The sequence below is a fragment of the Schistocerca serialis genome, chromosome 1 (assembly GCF_023864345.2).
Source record: "Schistocerca serialis cubense isolate TAMUIC-IGC-003099 chromosome 1, iqSchSeri2.2, whole genome shotgun sequence".
Classification (NCBI taxonomy): domain Eukaryota; kingdom Metazoa; phylum Arthropoda; class Insecta; order Orthoptera; family Acrididae; genus Schistocerca; species Schistocerca serialis.
In genome coordinates this window covers 1,031,243,569-1,031,262,909 of record NC_064638.1, presented here as the reverse complement: position 1 = coordinate 1,031,262,909, position 19,341 = coordinate 1,031,243,569, and the positions used below count along the sequence as shown (strand labels likewise).

General features: G+C 43.4%; 1 protein-coding gene across 1 annotated transcript in view; it reads right to left on the bottom strand.

Annotated features, from left to right (window-relative positions):
- The window catches only part of LOC126458762 (uncharacterized), a 48,230-nt gene extending 29,691 nt beyond the window's left edge, over window positions 1–18,539 (bottom strand). The window contains exon 1 of the mRNA XM_050095817.1: window positions 18,405–18,539. Within this exon, the coding sequence (XP_049951774.1) occupies window positions 18,405–18,438 (34 nt within the window). The 5' untranslated portion in view covers window positions 18,439–18,539. The remainder of the gene's footprint in view (window positions 1–18,404) is intronic.
- Window positions 18,540–19,341: the final 802 nt, after the last annotated feature.

Below are 19,341 nucleotides of genomic sequence, written 5' to 3'. Positions count from 1 at the left end.
GCGATTTAGAAAAGATTGCTGTATGGTGTGGCAGGTGGCAGTTGACGCTAAATAACGATAAGTGTGAGGTGATCCACATGAGTTCCAAAAGAAGTCCGTTGGAATTCGATTACTCGATAAATAGTACAATTCTCAAGGCTGTCAATTCAACTAAATACCTGGGTGTAAAAATTACGAACAACTTCAGTTGGAAAGACCACATAGATAATATTGTGGGGAAGGCGAGCCAAAGGTTGCGTTTCATTGGCAGGACACTTAGAAGATGCAACAGGTCCACTAAAGAGACGGCTTACACTACACTCGTTCGTCCTCTGTTAGAATATTGCTGCGCGGTGTGGGATCCTTACCAGGTGGGATTGACGGAGGACATCGAAAGGGTGCAAAAAAGGGCAGCTCGGTTTGTGTTATCACGCAATAGGGGAGAGAGAGTGGCAGATATGATACGCGAGTTGATACGCGACGTTTTTCGTCGCGGCGAGATCTACACTCCTGGAAATGGAAAAAAGAACACATTGACACCGGTGTGTCAGACCCACCATACTTGCTCCGGACACTGCAAGAGGGCTGTACAAGCAATGATCACACGCACGGCACAGCGGACACACCAGGAACCGCGTGTTAGCCGTCGAATGGCGCTAGCTGCGCAGCATTTGTGCACCGCCGCCGTCAGTGTCAGCCAGTTTGCCGTGGCATACGGAGCTCCATCGCAGTCTTTAACACTGGTAGCATGCCACGACAGCGTGGACGTGAACCGTATGTGCAGTTGACGGACTTTGAGCGAGGGCGTATAGTGGGCATGCAGGAGGCCGGGTGGACGTACCGCCGAATTGCTCAACACGTGGGGCGTGAGGTCTCCACAGTACATCGATGTTGTCGCCAGTGGTCGGCGGAAGGTGCACGTGCCCGTCGACCTGGGACCGGACCGCAGCGACGCACGGATGCACGCCAAGACCGTAGGATCCTACGCAGTGCCGTAGGGGACCGCACCGCCACTTCCCAGCAAATTAGGGACACTGTTGCTCCTGGGGTATCGGCGAGGACCATTCGCAACCGTCTCCATGAAGCTGGGCTACGGTCTCGCACACCGTTAGGCCGTCTTCCGCTCACGCCCCAACATCGTGCAGCCCGCCTCCAGTGGTGTCGCGACAGGCGTGAATGGAGGGACGAATGGAGACGTGTCGTCTTCAGCGATGGGAGTCGCTTCTGCCTTGGTGCCAATGATGGTCGTATGCGTGTTTGGCGCCGTGCAGGTGAGCGCCACAATCAGGACTGCATACGACCGAGGCACACAGGGCCAACACCCGGCATCATGGTGTGGGGAGCGATCTCCTACACTGGCCGTACACCACTGGTGATCGTCGAGGGGACACTGAATAGTGCACGGTACATCCAAACCGTCATCGAACCCATCGTTCTACCATTCCTAGACCGGCAAGGGAACTTGCTGTTCCAACAGGACAATGCGCGTCCGCATGTATCCCGTGCCACCCAACGTGCTCTAGAAGGTGTAAGTCAACTACCCTGGCCAGCAAGATCTCCGGATCTGTCCCCCATTGAGCATGTTTGGGACTGGATGAAGCGTCGTCTCACGCGGTCTGCACGTCCAGCACGAACGCTGGTCCAACTGAGGCGCTAGGTGGAAATGGCATAGCTAACCGTTCCACAGGACTACATCCAGCATCTCTGCGATCGTCTCCATGGGAGAATAGCAGCCTGCATTGCTGCGAAAGGTGGATATACACTGTACTGGTGCCGACATTGTGCATGCTCTGTTGCCTGTTTTTATGTGCCTGTGGTTCTGTCAGTGTGATCATGTGATGTATCTGACCCCAGGAATGTGTCAATAAAGTTTCCCCTTCCTGGGACAATGAATTCACGGTGTTCTTATTTCAATTTCCAGGAGTGTATTTACGAAATTTCAGTCATCAACTTTCTCTTCCGAATGCGAAAATATTTTGTCGAGCCCAACCTACATAGGTAGGAATGATCATCAAAATAAAATAAGAGATCTCAGAGCTCGAACAGAAAGGTTTAGGTGTTCGTTTTTCCCGCGCGCTGTTCGGGTGTGGAATGGTAGGGAGATACTATGATTGTGGTTCGATGAACCCTCTGCCAACACTTAAATGTGAATTGCAGAGTAATCATGTAGATGTAGATGTAGATGTAGATGTAGACAGTAGAGGTGAAATGAGGCATAGGTGTGTGTTAGTTTTGCAGGTCAAATTTTGTGGTTTGGACTGGGTACAAAACTAATGAACCGCTCAAATATTTAGAGATTTCTTACTGAAAGCCTTGCAAAATTTCCAGACAAAAAAGTCTCCATTATGACAGAGGCCCTCTTTCAAAACCTTAGCACAGAAATTTTCATGTGTTATATGAGCTGAAAATCGGTATTTAAGTTCGGTCTCAAATAAAAAATACGATAAATTGTCAACATTATAAGCTTGCTGAATGTTAATGTTACGTAATTTGCTACAACAAGGCTCTCAACAATAAACATTTGCAAATATATTCTGCATAATAAATTGACATTATCTCGATATGCTAGTGCTAAACTCAGCTTGCCCTTTTTCACATGATTACTGCTAACTATGAATGGACGGATTTCTTATTTCTAGATTTCAGGAAAGCGTTTGACACGACACCCCATTGCAGACTGTTAAAGAAGGTACGAGCATATGGAATGCTGTTGTTGTTGTGGTCTTCAGTCCTGAGACTGGTTTGATGCAGCTCTCCATGCTACTCTATCCTGTGCAAGCTGCTTCATTTCCCAGTAAGTACTGCAGCATAAATCCTTCTGAATCTGCTTAGTGTATTCATCTCTTGGCCTCCCTCTACGATTTTTACCCTCCACGCTGCCCTCCAATACTAAATCGGTGATCCCATGATGCCTCAGAACATGTCCTACCAACAGATCCCTTCTTCTAGTCAAGTTGTGCTACAAACTTCTCTTCTCCCCAATTCCATTCAATACCTCCTCATTAGTTATGTGATCTACCCATCTAATCTTCAGCATTCTTCTGTAGCACTACATTTCGAGAGCTTCTAATCTCTTCTTGTCCGAACTATTTATCGTCCATGTTTCGCTTCCATACATGGCTACAATCCATAAAAATACTCTCAGAAACGACTTCCTGACACTTACATCTATACTCGATGTTAACAAATTTCTCTTCTTCAGAAACGCTTTCCTTGCCATTGCCATTCTATATTTTATATCCTCTCTACTTCGACCATCACCAGTTATTTTGCTCCCCAAATAGCAAAACTCCTTTACTACTCTAAGTATCTCATCCCTTAATCTAATTCCCTCAGCAGTTAACTCGACTACATTCCATTATCCTCGTTTTGCTTTCGTTGACGTTCTTCTTATATCCTCCTTTCAAGACACTGTCCATTCCGTTCAACTGCTCTTCCAAGTCCTTTGCTGTCTCTGACAGAATTACAATGTCATCGGCGAACCTCAAAGTTTGTATTTCTTCTCCATAGATTTTAATACCTACTCCGAATTTTTCTTTTGTTTCCTTTATAGCTTGTTCAATATACAGATTGTATAACATCGGGGAGAGGCTACAACCCTGTCTCACTCCCTTCCCAACCACTGCTTCCCTTTCATGCCCCTCAACTCTTATAACTGACAGTTGGATTTATACAAATTGTAAATAGCCTTTCGCTCCCTGTATTTTACCCCTGCCACCTTCAGAATTTGAAAGAGAGTATTCCAGTCAACATTGTCAAAAGCTTTGTCTAAGTCTACAAATGCTAGAAACGTAGGTTTGCCTTTCCTTAATCTTTCTTCTAAGATAAGCCGTAGGGTCAGTATTGCCTCACGTGTTCCAATATTTCTACGGAATCCAAACTGATCTTCCCCAAGGTCGGCTTCTACTAGCATTTGCATTCGTCTGTAAAGAATTCGCGTTAGTATTTTGCAGCCGTGACTTATTAAACTGATAGTTCGGTAATTTTCACATCTGTCAACACCTGCTTTCTTTGGGATTGGGATTATCATATTCTTCTTGAAGTCTGAGGGTATTTCGCCTGTCTCATATATCCTGCTCACCAGATGGTAGAGTTTTGTCAGGACAGGCTCTCCCAAGGCCGTCAGTAGTTCTAATGGAATGTTGTCTACTCCTGGGGCCTTGTTTCGACTCAGGTCTTTCAGTGCTCTGTCGAACTCTTCACGCAGAATCATATCTCCCATTTCATCTTCATCTACATCCTCTTCCATTTCCATAATATTGTCCTCAAGTACATCGCCCTTGTATAGACCCTCTATACACTCCTTCCACCTTTCTGCTTTCCCTTCTTAGCTTAGAACTGGGTTGCCATCTGAGCTCTTGATATTCATACAAGTGGAACTCTTTTCTCCAAAGGTCTCTTTAATTTTCCTGTAGGCAGTATCTATCTTACCCCTAGTGAGATAAGCCTCTACATCCTTACGTTTGTACTCTAAACATGCCTGCTCAGCCAGTTTGTACTTCCTGTCGAACTCATTTTTGAGACGTTCGTATTTCTTGTTGCCTGCTTCATTTGCTGCTTTTTTATGTTTTCTCCTTTCATCAATTAAGATTCAATATTTCTTCTTTCACCCAAGGATTAGGTTCTCAGATATGTGCGTGACTCGAAGACTTCTTAAGTTATAAAAATCAGTACGTTGTCCTCGACGGCGAGTGTTCTTCAGTGACAAGGGTATCGTCAGGAGTGTTGCAGAAAAGTGTGATAGGACCGCTGTTGTTCTCTGTATACATAAATGATTTAGCGGACAGGACGGGCAGCTATCTGCGGGTGTTTGCTCACGATGCTGTGATGTACGAGGTGTCGAAGTTGAGTTGTAGGAGGATACAAGATGACTTAGAAAAAATTTCTAGTTTGTGTGGTGAATGACAGTTAACTCCAAGTTAAGGCAGATGAGTAGGAAAAACGAACGCGTAATGTTCTGATACAGCATTAGTAGTGTCCTATTTGACACAGTCACGTCGTTTAAATACCTAGGATGATGTTTCAAAGCGATGTGAAATGGAAAGAGCATGTGAGGATTGTGGTAGGAAAGGCGAGTGGTCGACTTCGGTTTATTGGGAGATTTCTAGGAGAGTGTGGTTCATCTGCAAAGGAAACCGCATATAGGACGCTAGTGCGACTTATTCTTGAGTGTTGCTAGAGTTTTTGGCATCGGTACCAGGTCGGGTTAAAGGAAGACACCGAAGCAGTTCAGAGGCGGGCTGCTAGATTTGTTACTGGCAGTTTTAAACAACACACAAGTGTTACCTAAATGCTTCGGAAACTCAAATAGGAATCTCTGGATAGAAGGCGACTTTCTTTTCGGGGAACACTATTGAGGAAATTTAGGGAATCTGTATTTGAAACTGACTGCAGGATGATCTGTTACCTCCAACTTACATTGAGCGTAAGGATCACACAGATAAGACACGAGAAATTAGGGATCATACGGAGGCATATAGACTGTCGTTCTTCCTTCTTTCTGTTTGCGAGTGGAACAGGAACGGAAATAACTAGTAGCAGTACAGGGTTCCCTCCGCCATGCCGCGTAAGGTGGATTGCGGAGTATCGATGTAAATGTAGATATCTTTTCTAGTTTAGTGAACGTCATAAGGCGTAAATGTTTATTGTATGTAAAAACCGTACGTGGTGTGTAAAATGAGATGTCATTTGTTGTAAATATACATAACATTTCACACATGTTTTGGAGGACTCGTCAGAAGAATAAATGATTGCGCCATAACGTTATTTTGTCTTGCAGTCCTGCAGAGGTGGTGAACTAAGTTACAGTCTAGAAGAGCGAGTGAATTTCCTGAAGAGCATATAGTATTGGCGCTTGCAAGGAGTATTCCCAGAAAGAATTGTAAACTGAGTTGTTTCTGACACTTTCACTTGGTCGAATGTTAAAAAGATAACCATCGCATTAGTATTGGGATTGCGATATTGCAGAGCCTGTGTTGTTCAGAAGGACGATGTTCCTTCACCGTCACCGTGGAAGCGACCTTCAAAAAAAATTTCTCGCCTGTACATACATACATACATACATACATACATACGTACATAATGGACATACGAGTACAATTTGCGACACGTGGCTGGCGACATGTGCAAGTCTGGCTCAGGATCTCAGTCGTGCTCGGTTAGCCTAATGGTAAGGTGACCGCTCGATTTAAGCAGGATATTCGAGTCCAGGTTCGGCACAAATTTTCGTTCTCGTCGTTCCATTATACAGCTGATGGTTGTACATATTCAAACTGCGAATACACTACTGGTCACTAAAATTGCTACACCACGAAGATGACGTGCTACAGAAGTGAAATTTAACCAACAGGAAGAAGATGCTGTGATATGAAAATCGTTAGCTTTTCAGAGCATTCACACAAGGTTGGCGCCGGTGGCGACACCTACAACGTGCTGACATGAGGAAAGTTTCCAACCGATTTCTCATACACAAACTGCAGTTGACCGGCGTTGTCTGGTGAAACGTCGCTTTGATGCCTCGTGTAAGGAGGAGAAATGCGTACCATCACGTTTCCGACTTTGATAAGGGTCGGATTGTAGTCTATCGCGATTGCGGTTTATCGTATTGCGTCATTGCTCCTCGCGTTGGTCGAGATCCAATGACTGTTGGCAGAGTATTGAATCGGTGGGTTCAGGAGGGTATTCCGGAACGCTGTGCTGGATCCCAACGGCCTCGTATCACTAGCAGTCGAGATGACAGGCATCTTATCCGCATGGCTGTAACGGATCGTGCAGCCACGTCTCGATCCCTGAGTTAACAGATGGGGAAGTTTGCAAGACAACAACCATCTGCACGAACAGTTCGACGACGTTTGCAGCAGCAGGGACTATCAGCTCGGAGACCATGGCTACGATTACCCCTGACGCTGCGTCACAGACAGGAGAGCCTATGATGGTGTACTCAACGACGGACCTGGGAGCACGAATGGCGAAACGTCATTTTTTCGGATGAATCCAGGTTCTGTTTACAGCATCATGATGGTCGCATCCGTGTTTGGCGTCAGCGTGGTGAACTCACATTGGAAGCGTGTATTCGTCATCGCCATACTGGCGTATTACCTGGCGTGATGATATGGGGTGCCATTGCTTACACGTCTCGGTCACCTCTTGTTCGCTTTGACGGCACTTTGAACAGTGGACGTTGCATTTCAGATGTGTTACGACCCTGGCTCTACCTTTCATTCGATCCCTGGGAAAACCTACATTTCGGCAGGATAATGCACGACCGCGTGTTGCCTTTGTGGATACAGAAAATGTGCGACTGCTGCCCTGGCCAGCACATTATCCAGATCTCTCACCAATGGAAAACGTCTGGTCAATGGTGGCCGGGCAACTGGCTCGTCACAATACGTCGGTCACTACTCTTGATGAACGGTGGTATCGTGTTGAAGCTGCATGGGCATCTGTACCTGTACAGGCTATCCTAGCTGTGTTTGACTCAATGCCCAGGCGTATCAAGGCTGTTATTACGGCCAGAGGTGGTTGTTCTGGGTACTGATTTCTCAGGATCTATGCACCCAAATTGCGTGAAAATGTAATAACATGTCAGTTCTAGTATATTTGTCCAATGAATACCCGTTTATCATCTTCATTTCTTCTTGGTGTAGCAATTTTAATGGGCAATAGTGTAGTTTCTGACGCTTTCACTCGGTCGGATATCAAAAGTATAACCATCGCATTAGAATTTGGATTACGATATTGCAGTGCCTGTGTTGCTCAGAAGTGCGATGCAGTGTTCCTTCACCGTCATCGAGGAAGAGGCCTTCGAAAAAAAATTTCTCTCCTGTACGGGAATATACACTCCTGGAAATGGAAAAAAGAACACATTGACACCGGTGTGTCAGACCCACCATACTTGCTCCGGACACTGCGAGAGGGCTGTACAAGCAATGATCACACGCACGGCACAGCGGACACACCAGGAACCGCGGTGTTGGCCGTCGAATGGCGCTAGCTGCGCAGCATTTGTGCACCGCCGCCGTCAGTGTCAGCCAGTTTGCCGTGGCATACGGAGCTCCATCGCAGTCTTTAACACTGGTAGCATGCCGCGACAGCGTGGACGTGAACCGTATGTGCAGTTGACGGACTTTGAGCGAGGGCTTATAGTGGGCATGCGGGAGGCCGGGTGGACGTACCGCCGAATTGCTCAACACGTGGGGCGTGAGGTCTCCACAGTACATCGATGTTGTCGCCAGTGGTCGGCGGAAGGTGCACGTGCCCGTCGACCTGGGACCGGACCGCAGCGACGCACGGATGCACGCCAAGACCGTAGGATCCTACGCAGTGCCGTAGGGGACCGCACCGCCACTTCCCAGCAAAGTAGGGACACTGTTGCTCCTGGGGTATCGGCGAGGACCATTCGCAGCCGTCTCCATGCAGCTGGGCTACGGTCCCGCACACCGTTAGGCCGTCTTCCGCTCACGCGCCAACATCGTGCAGCCCGCCTCCAGTGGTGTCGCGACAGGCGTGAATGGAGGGACGAATGGAGACGTGTCGTCTTCAGCGATGAGAGTCGCTTCTGCCTTGGTGCCAATGATGGTCGTATGCGTGTTTGGCGCCGTGCAGGTGAGCGCCACAATCAGGACCGCATACGACCGAGGCACACAGGGCCAACACCCGGCATCATGGTGTGGGGAGCGATCTCCTACACTGGCCGTACACCACTGGTGATCGTCGAGGGGACACTGAATAGTGCACGGTACATCCAAACCGTCATCGAACCCATCGTTCTACCATTCCTAGACCGGCAAGGGAACTTGCTGTTCCAACAGGACAATGCACGTCCGCATGTATCCCGTGCCACCCAACGTGCTCTAGAAGGTGTAAGTCAACTACCCTGGCCAGCAAGATCCCCGGATCTGTCCCCCATTGAGCATGTTTGGGACTGGATGAAGCGTCGTCTCACGCGGTCTGCACGTCCAGCACGAACGCTGGTCCAACTGAGGCGCCAGGTGGAAATGGCATGGCAAGCCGTTCCACAGGACTACATCCAGCATCTCTACGATCGTCTCCATGGGAGAATAGCAGCCTGCATTGCTGTGAAAGGTGGATATACACTGTACTAGTGCCGACATTGTGCATGCTCTGTTGCCGGTGTCTACGTGCCTGTGGTTCTGTCAGTGTGATCATGTGATGTATCTGACCCCAGGAATGTGTCAATAAAGTTTCCCCTTCCTGGGACAATGAATTCACGGTGTTCTTATTTCAATTTCCAGGAGTGTACGTAACGGACATAAGAGTACAGTTTGGTGACTCGTGGCTGGCGACGTGTGCAAGTTTGGGTCAAGATCTCAGCGGTGCTCGGTTAGCCTAATGGTAAGGCGACCACTCGAATTAAACGGGATATTCGAGTCCAGGTTCGGCACAAATTCTCGTTGTCGTCGTTCCATTATACAGTTGATCGTTGTACACAATCGTAACTGCGAATCCATTTCAGTATTGGGAATGTCGCTAACAATGCATTAGTTGCAGTAATGCATATTTAATGATCATATAAAAAGTGCCTAAATCATTGCTTGGCTTCATCTGTAAATGAGAAAAACTACAACTGTCAGCGCTACTTGGAGTAGTGTGCATGACGGAAACTCTACCTTATTTCACCTGCCTAGTGTCTTCGGTGTTGGTTTCTGAACTGAAAACGACAAAAATAAGGACCTGTGAGGTCTATTTAACGGTGACGAGATACACTGCATGAGTGACGTATGAGAGCAAGTGACGTGAGAAGAATCTGCTGCTGGGATTGCCCGCCTTCACTTCCCCCACGCAGCCTTGACCGTGACGAAGCGGTGCCCGTGTTCGCCACGTCACGCGAGACGTATTCCGCCCGTCACTCATTGAAACAGGATGCAGGTCTCTTAATTTGCTACTTTTAGTGGACGTCTCCTTTTAGGGCATTAGTCTTTCGACTAGTTTTACGCAGTACCGCTCTCTCGTATCCTATGCAGACTCTCCATCTTTGAAAACATACCTACCTAACATCCTCAATAGTCTGTAGGTTCTTATTCTTTTTTTAGGAATACCGTTTGTCCTCTGTTACAGTTTTCATATTTTCGCATGCATCGGGTACATTTTTGAAATCAGTTAATTACTCAGTGTCACATGCAGGTCTCATTATGAAGGAGAATCTCCACCGATGTGGGTCAATAGAAAGTATATATTAAAAAAGTGAAGGAAGTAAGTGAATTACGAAAGAGTCCAAATCGAAAATATCGTAAATTTTACACCGTAACTGTACGTTAGTCTTGTTACCGTTAATACTATAAACAGCGTCATTAGGGGTACAAAAAGGTAGAATACCGAAAGGTTTGTAACACCATACCTCCCATGACTAAGTCGGCAGACGATGGTTGAAGTGATAGCTATAGCAAGCAAACATCTGCTAATACCAGTATTGCTGGCTCCTGTTTTCACCAGAACCGAGGCAGAATCTTCCGACACGTCGGTTAGGGGCCTGAAGATGGCGTAGTAAATCGCCGAAACTGGTAGCCAAATTAAATAAATTTGGAATCCAGACGGCTGAAAGGTGCTTGATTTGACATCCTGTATCGAACAGCCGAGTCCCGCAACCGTCTCGGAAAAGAAATGGATATGAAGAGTACTCCAAATTCTTGAACAAATGCATTGGCTACATTGAGATTTTTTGAGATTATTCTTTAACGTTGTCTGTGTTCGAATAAGTTTCGCTACGTCCAACTCAGCAGCTCGAAAGCACACACGACGAATTAGAATGGAAAGAAGTTTTATGCATATTACACTGTAAATTGTGATATCTATGCAATTGTTATTATATTGTGTGTAGATTCTGTCGCATGATGGTTAATGAACTCATTGGTGTTTATATTACGCTGATTCTACTGCGTAAACATAGTGGTGTGTAAAATGAAAAATCTATTAAAATATGTAACAATGAGATTATCAACAAGATACACTGGTTCTAAATTATGCGTGACATAAATGGATGGAACAATGACAGCTTTTTAACAACATAGTGTCACTGCGAAATTGATATTGACCGCCACAGACGAATATACTTATCATTATGAAATAATTTTGTGATTAAATGAAGAACAGAGAGGGTGCACAAAGCAAATACGTAATACCGTGCCGTACGTTTCAATTTAATTTGTTTTATTATTCTACATGATACGATAATATATTCTGTTTAGCTTCGCTTCGTTATTTTCCAGAGTAGTGTGGACGTCCATCAGTAGGTCAATAGCTTTCCAGTAGTGAGGCGTACAGACCAGGATATCACCCAACATACGTCCCGACTTTATTCATTCGAGAGCATCTACTAAGAAAAATAAAGCAAAGAAAATGTTATCACAAGAAAGAACCACAGATCTCTCTGCAACTGCTCTAAATTACAACTTTTGTATTAATATGAATATGTATGATTGTAGTAACGGTGCACAATACCTGAAGACAAATACGACAATTTTGTCGAAGACGTAATAAAGGTCAATTCTAATTTCAGTAGCATGATACTGAGCAGTTTGCAGCCTAATGTACAGTATATCAGTAATGTTGCAAGCTTGTCATATTCCTCTTACGTGAAGGCAATGGAGACCTGAGGAAGACACTATTCTGGAAACATTAACTGTGACACTCTGAGGGTGCTGCTACAATAATAACAGAGGAGAAGTGCATCTATTCCGTTGTAAACAGGTCTTCGTCGTAAACAACTAAAGTGCTACAAAGTATTCCTGTTTACAGACGCAAAACTAAACACAGAAAATCTAACAGAAAATCCACTTATTTCACAGTTATATTAAATGTAGTCAATTTAGGTGAGTACAATAACATTTAGAACGGGAGACTAGTTGCGTGCACAGTGTAAGAAAACCAGGTTTATGAAGAGAACTGCCACTTGCGACGCATCCAATGGGAAAAGTCTGTTGTTGAACGCAGATAACGCGGTAGATTGAAGAAGAAGTGTCTACTAAAGAACGTATTACTTTCTTTTGAATTAACAGGTTGAATTAACAGGTTTTTCTTAGTCCTTTGATTTGGGGCAGATGATGACCTTCACACCAGAGTATAGAACCCAGTTCCGAAAGTAGCCAAGGTATCTTGTATTACAGTTTTCTAAATCACAATTCAACTGAAACAGTGTTCTTTTATTATTAGCAGCAAATACAGTTAACTATTAAATGGAATGCTTAATACGATTGAAGAAGCCTCTGGTGAGTGTGTGGCTATTTACATTGCACTTTCTTTTTGTGTCTTACTTTCACAGACGAAACAGTCCGCCCCGATAGCTCACTGGCCAGCGTGACGGATTGCCGACCTACGAGTCCGGGTTGTATTCCCGGCTGGGTAGGGGATTTTCTCCGCCCAGGACTGGGTGTTGTGCTGTCTTCATTTCATCCCCATCCGGCGCGCAGGTCGTTCAATGTGGCGTCCAATGTAATAAGACCTGCACCAAGACGGCCAGACTTGCCCCGCAAGGAGCCTCCCGCCCAATGACGCCAAACGCTCATTTCCATTACCGACGAAACAGTTGCTTTGCTTTATCTTCACTACTCTACAAAAATATTCCAGAAGCTAATATGAAGTTGTACTGTTTGCCTACTTTGTTTCTTCGTTTATTGTCCTCTGTGTCGACATACTGGCTGAAAAAAAATAAGGGGTGGACGTGCAGTACTGTCTACTGTAAATTATGTAGCCGACAGATGCACAGCTGCGATTCACAGTCTTTTACTTTCACTTTTCACAAACTCCCAATGTTAAACAGTTGTATATGGCCAGTGTACTATTGTTCTAACTTCCCATAAGCCTCATTAATAGTTATCAGACGAAAATCCACATACTGCTACAATAGTTTACTGTTGAACATCTACGAGCAGTAAAAGCCTAGTCAAAAAGTTCACAGTTCTTGAAAATAGAAAGGTAGGTGTGGAGCAGACACTGTCACTGTTTTAACACACGGCCTAATTGTGTAACACTTATTAAATTGTTAAGTTGATCCATTGTTGTCGTTCTAACCAACACAGATTACTCGTCTGAAACTCAGCAATGGACTGACTGCCTCGTGACCAAAAACTGGGCCCATATATATGCTCACAATAATAGGTACTGAACTTAAACATTGTTCGCAGTTAAATTTACAGAAATTACAATTAAAACTTAACTCTTTAAATTAACTGAATACATCGAAAAATTTCGTCTTTTTTGTTTCTTCTGTTACAAGAGTTTGGGCGAATAATTTTTTAAATCGTGAAATTAACGTATGTAGTTACTTTTAACAAAACTATTAATTACTTTGGAATTAATTAAGGGCTGGATTTCCGAATGGAGCCAAATATATACTTTAAGATTCGTCTTCCAAATGTTTATATGTCAACAATAGAATTTAAGTTACGAAACAATTACAGATTTCGCCCTATAACAAAAGATACTAACTAGGCATAGTCAAAATAAATTAGAAAATCAATTTCATACATAAAACTAATCACAAACTAGGTCTGGTGTTATATTCTTTAAAACTGAGGGCCAACCTATCTTTTTTTTCTTTTTCTTTTTTCTAGAAAATGCAGGTTATATTCACATATGTTAATGGTAATTAGCTAAAAGTAAAAAATAAATTAATTCTAAGGAGGCAGATGGCAAAACAAGAGGAAAAGTAAAATTATCCCGGCTTGTTTCGCTACCAAGTGACAGTGTGTTATATAACTCAGCTCCCTGATCTTCAAGCAACACGATGATAGATTATTTTAAATTTATGACATTTATGTTTGTTGACTTCTTTTTAACTAGTTAATCTAGGTAGTTTTCACAGAGTTTCATTTAGTATGGTATCATTAACATCCATTTCCTGAACCAGAAGGTTTATATTATGTGTTAAAAATTGAATAATTTGAGCTCTGCGAGATTAATACCTAATTCTTTTATTGCGGTCTATCTGCAGTCCTGATCACCAGTCATCAAGACTGAACCTGATATGAACTGAGTTTGTGCTCTTGATTATTATTCTTCTGTCATCAGCAAACGCTAATGCTTTTGAACATTCCATTAAAGTCATTAGAAGGTCATTGTTGTGTGCTAGAACCAGGAATGGGCCCAGTGCGGTTCGACATTTTATGTTTTCTTCTGTGAACTTTTTGTGGTTCGGCTTGTAATTATCTTGATATGTTTTCAGTTATAAAAGTAGGACCCCATTGGTATAACAGGCATTTCATTAATGCCATAACATCTTAGCTTCGCAAATACGTGTCATTGATCCACAGCATAGTTTTTATTGTGGCGGTCGAATGTAACGGGATGAAAAGGAAATATTCTCTTGCGTGTGTGTGTTGGACACCTTTTTCCTCTTCTATCGACCAATAATAGAACACGTGTATCTTGAGATATCAGGGCATTGACGAGTGTCGCAACTCAGGATGAAATAAGGAGAACAGGAGTTTATTTGTCAAGATGGATACCTAACCATACTGGCTGCAATACCTTATTCACTAGCTATAACATCGACTTGGTCGCCGTTGCCCGTGGGCAATACTTCCAATATTGCAACCTCTCTCCCGACAGCACTCCGAGGACGTTTTCTTTGCGTTTTGTCAACATTTACATTACTCCAATGACACCGACGTAAATAAATTATGACAGTCACTGAGAACTACACATTAAACGTAAAGGAGAGAATTTGTCGAGAATGGAAGTATGTCCTGGATGTACATTGTATTATAAGTGGGACGCATGTCAAGGTTCGTGTGACAACTTTAGATTTTTCTATTTCATATAGACTGTGTGTTTATGTCCGGTGTAGATGAAAATATAGCCTTTTGAAACAGTCCAATAATTTAAAATAATCCTTTACTTCAGCCGAAAGAGATTCAGAAGTCTGCGGCAGTGCTATATTTCTCAGAAAATTATTATTACAGAAGTTCTGAGAATTGTTTTTAAAATAATCGCCTGATATCAAATTTCGTACATAAAATAAATTCAGGTAAGAGTAATGTAGAATTACTCTCTTTTACTAAACGTCTGCCGTTTGCGTACGATGCCTACAATACATGTTACATGTCACCAACACATACAATCCCATGTATACTCTTTTTAATAAACAGGTTTCTCGGTTTTGTTGCCTATGAACATATGGGAAATGAAGAATACACGCATTTCCATACATTTCTACTTACTGATATCTCATGAGAGTATCATTTTATCGTGCCGAATTTGGTACTTACGAGATATAACTACTAAGGCTGGTTTCACGGAGTGCTGAAGTCAGGTGGGCGAAAGGGGCTGGAGCTGTTTATAGGCAAATCATCGAGTAACTGGCAACTAGTCTCTCTGATCAAAGAGGTGATCTCATCCTTTCCTCGGAAATCGAGGCGCACGTGAACTCTTCTGCATGTTGGTAGGAATTATATTTTCAGATGACGTCATATGCAGGTAAAAGCGGATAGTAAGCGAATATCCGTGTAACGGTAATGAAATGGCCAATATTAGCATGATCTTTTTAAATATTGCTTGTATCAGTTGTTGAAAATTTGATTATGAAATCTTCAGCTGTCATTATATCATATCAAGTAGCAAGTCAATGCCATCAGTAGCTTCCTTGGAAAATTAGATACCAAAACGCATCCCACAAACGATAAACTTGTCTGTCATACTAATTTACAGTTTAAATAACTTTCTTTGAAATACGACATATTTGTTAACGGGGATCATATTCTCCTTACACGTTGAAACATTGAATGCTAAGACTCTATTTTCGTGTCTTGATTTAACAAAGAAATTGTTGCTCTGCTCGTTTTATGAGTTCAGTATAAATAACTGCCACTATCTCAGCTGAGTTGATAGAACGGTAGTGAAAGTATTTCGAAAAAGGTCCTGTGCAAAGATTTACATCTGAAAATTAATATCCAAAGAGTTTCGTTCTGCGAAATTACGTGATTTTCATATCACAGAGGATAGCCAATAGTTGGGAGACCCGAAGTTTCCACGGACACGTACGTTCACAGTTCTCGAAGGACGTAGAAGATAGCGCTTTGACAAATCATATTTGCAGTCTTCTTACGAAATCAAGGCATTGTTTTTAGGGGAGTTTTCAGGTATTGTGTTAGTTTCTTGTGTTGAGTATGAACGACTGGATACAACTCGTGTAAGATGTCGAATGATATGCGAGGTTCTGAAGATATCTTCATATCCGACTATAGTGATTTAAGTTTTATTGCTGTCATAATGTGACTCCGTATGTGGCAAGAGCATCTCTAGAAAAATGCAACGAACAGAGCTAAGTTAACTTGGCACTGTAGTTATGAACGGTTGAGGTAATACGATAAAAACCGTCCAACGTCTATTGGCTCCCTGTACTTATTTAGTACTACGTCCGACGTTAATGGCCTCAGATGCGTAACGTTTTTCGCTACATGTGTCAGTTGATGGATTTATACAACGCAAATTTGATTAAGACGATTTTGCATTTTCAAGTGGGGTACCGTTAGCAATACGTACGGATTGTGAAGAGCAGTTCAATGTGTTTTACGTTTCTCTACTTTCTACGTGAAAAGTTATTTGAAGTACGAAGAATAGATATTTTCAGTACGTTAACTGGGATCTGTAGAACATCGACGATTATGTAAGATGTGTAGCTATTAGTCACATATGTCACTTTTTTCCATCTGACCAAATACTGAACTGAGAAATACTGTGTTGCTACTATCTGTATTTATTACGTGTGGAGAACTGTCGCCTTCTGTGAAGCATTGTAGCGTCTAAATGGTTCAAATGGCTCTGAGCACTATGGGACTTAACATCTGTGGTCATCAGTCCCCTAGAACTCAGAACTACTTAAACCTAACTAACCTAAGGACATCACAAACATCGATGCCCGAGGCAGGATTCGAACCTGCGACCGTAGCGGTCACGCGATTCCAGACTGAAGCGCCTAGAACCGCACGGCCACACCGGTCGTCTGTAGCGTCTAATTTTATGCATATGAGCTATACGTAGTACACACTATTGTTATGCGCATCTGTTTGCTAGATAAGTCACTTAAGGAGCTTATATAGTTACATGAATTGAAATCTTTTGGGCCTTAGAGCACTTTACTCTGTAAAGCGTAAAACAGAAAACGATCATTCGATCAGTTTGGCCAGACTAGGTGGCCGAGCGGTTCTAGGCGCTTCAGTCTGGAACCGCGCGACCGCTACTGTCGCAGGTTCGGATCCTGCCTCGGGCACGGATGTGTGTGATGTCCTTAGGTTAGCTAGGTTTAAGTAGTTCTAAGTTCTAGGGGGCTGATGACCTAAGAAGTTAAGTCCCATAGTGCTCAGAGCCATTTCAACCATTTTTTGATCAATTTGCTGGAGTCCTCTCCCGGACGAAGAAACTACCGCTAAAAGTCAAATATGATTCTTTTGTTTTCTTTTATGATTCATATTGAGCTTTGCAGAATGATGTATCCTAATGCCAAAGAAATTTCCTTCAAACTCACATTCGCTGGAGAAGCCTAAGCACTTATACGTTTTTTATATATTTTGTACTACCTGAACATATACAGAATCCGAAATGCATTACGTGAACTAAAAAAAAATGTACTATTAAAAACGAAGTGTGTTACCGTTTCTCTTTTTGTGGAAATGATGATCACTTGAAGAATTGAGCTATGCAGGGTGTTTCAAAAATACATATGCAAACTTTGGAGACACGCAGCATCCGCCGAACCAAGCAAAAAAATATATTGAACATGGACTCTAAAATGGATTGCCTAAGAGCTATGAGCACTTGTTCTCTTTGACACTGTGAAACACATTTCTTCTGCTGCAAGCTCTTTCCTTTCCATATTCTGGGAGGAGTTTGCTAGTATGCATCAAAACGAGAAAATAAACCCAGGAAATTTGGACTATAAAGGACTAAAAGCTATGAGCACTTTTTCACTGGAAGAGATGTGTTTCACTGCAGCGAAGATAAAAAGTACTCATAGCTCTTAAGATATGCATTTTAGAGGCAATGTTTACTGGACTTTTGTTCTTGTTTTGGTCCACACCGCCTAAGTACACACTCAGTATCAACAGGCTGACCAAATAGTTAACTGGCAACGGATGAAGACCTCTGGGCCTGTTTCCACTCAACTACAAAATTTCTACTTCGGCTCCAGACCAGCGGCAAACCGATATTAGTTTAGGAAAGTTCAATAAGTCGTAGACTACTACCATTGACAGGATTATTTGCGAATATGTACCTCAAGAATCATATACGTTATTTTTCCAGTTACTAAGGTGCCGAAACAATCCACAATAGATGCGATCACATTCTCATAGCAAAGTTTGATAGATTGTCAGTAGAAACATTGCATTTGTGCAGAACTGTGCATCTAATCACACTGTATATGTCCCTTAAACCCGGACTTGACAAGTGACAGTATATATTTGTGAACTGACCTGCGAGAAGGCCGGCGGCCGCTGCCTGTTGCATCGCGATGTCCTGGAGACGTGTGGCGCGGCTGCATCAGCGGCTTTTATAGGCAACACTACCGCCAAGGTCGCCACCAGCGTTTGCCGCCAGGTGACCCGTCCAGAGGCGCTCCCGCGTGTAGGCGACACCGCAGATTTCCTGCGCTTTTTGCTGTCGGTGAGCGCAGAATGACTCTGCTACCATTACTGTTAATCCTTTACAAGTGAAAATGGCAGTGGGAAAGTTCTGCGATACAGTTCCATTTATTTTAGTTTCACGAAACGACTCTCACTACGACACTCAGCGTGTCTCTTCATCCTTACGAACTACTCACGTCTACATCTGTAATCCTTGACAACCATCAGCTTCTGCCGCATTTCTATCAGCACATCCCACCATCTCTGCATCTTCAAACACGCTACGTCATTTCTCTTCACTGACCGTGATTCCATCCCTGAAATCTACATTTCCTTCCAAGCCAAATATATAACATTTTCAGCGTATTCCAAATGATAGCTCTGAGCCACTCTTTCCTTACCTGGTACCGACTCATATCCTAACACACACACATCCAACCTGTCACAGACACTACCTGACCAGAAGTATCCTGACGTCTACTAGTAGACAGTATTATTTGGCGTGTCGAGTCTATGTCTTTATAATGAGGTGACAAAAGTCATGGGATACCTCCTAATATCGTGTCGGACTTCCTTTTGCCCGGCGTAGCGCAAGCAACTCGATGTAGTATAGACTCAATGAGTCGTTGGCAGAAATATTGAGCCATGCTGCCTCCACAGCCGTCCATAATGGCGAAAATGTTGGGGTGTAGCATTTTGTGCACGAACTAGCCTCTCGATTATGTCCCATAAATGTTCGGTGGGATTCTTGTTGGATGATCTTGGTGCCCAGATCATTCGCTGGAAC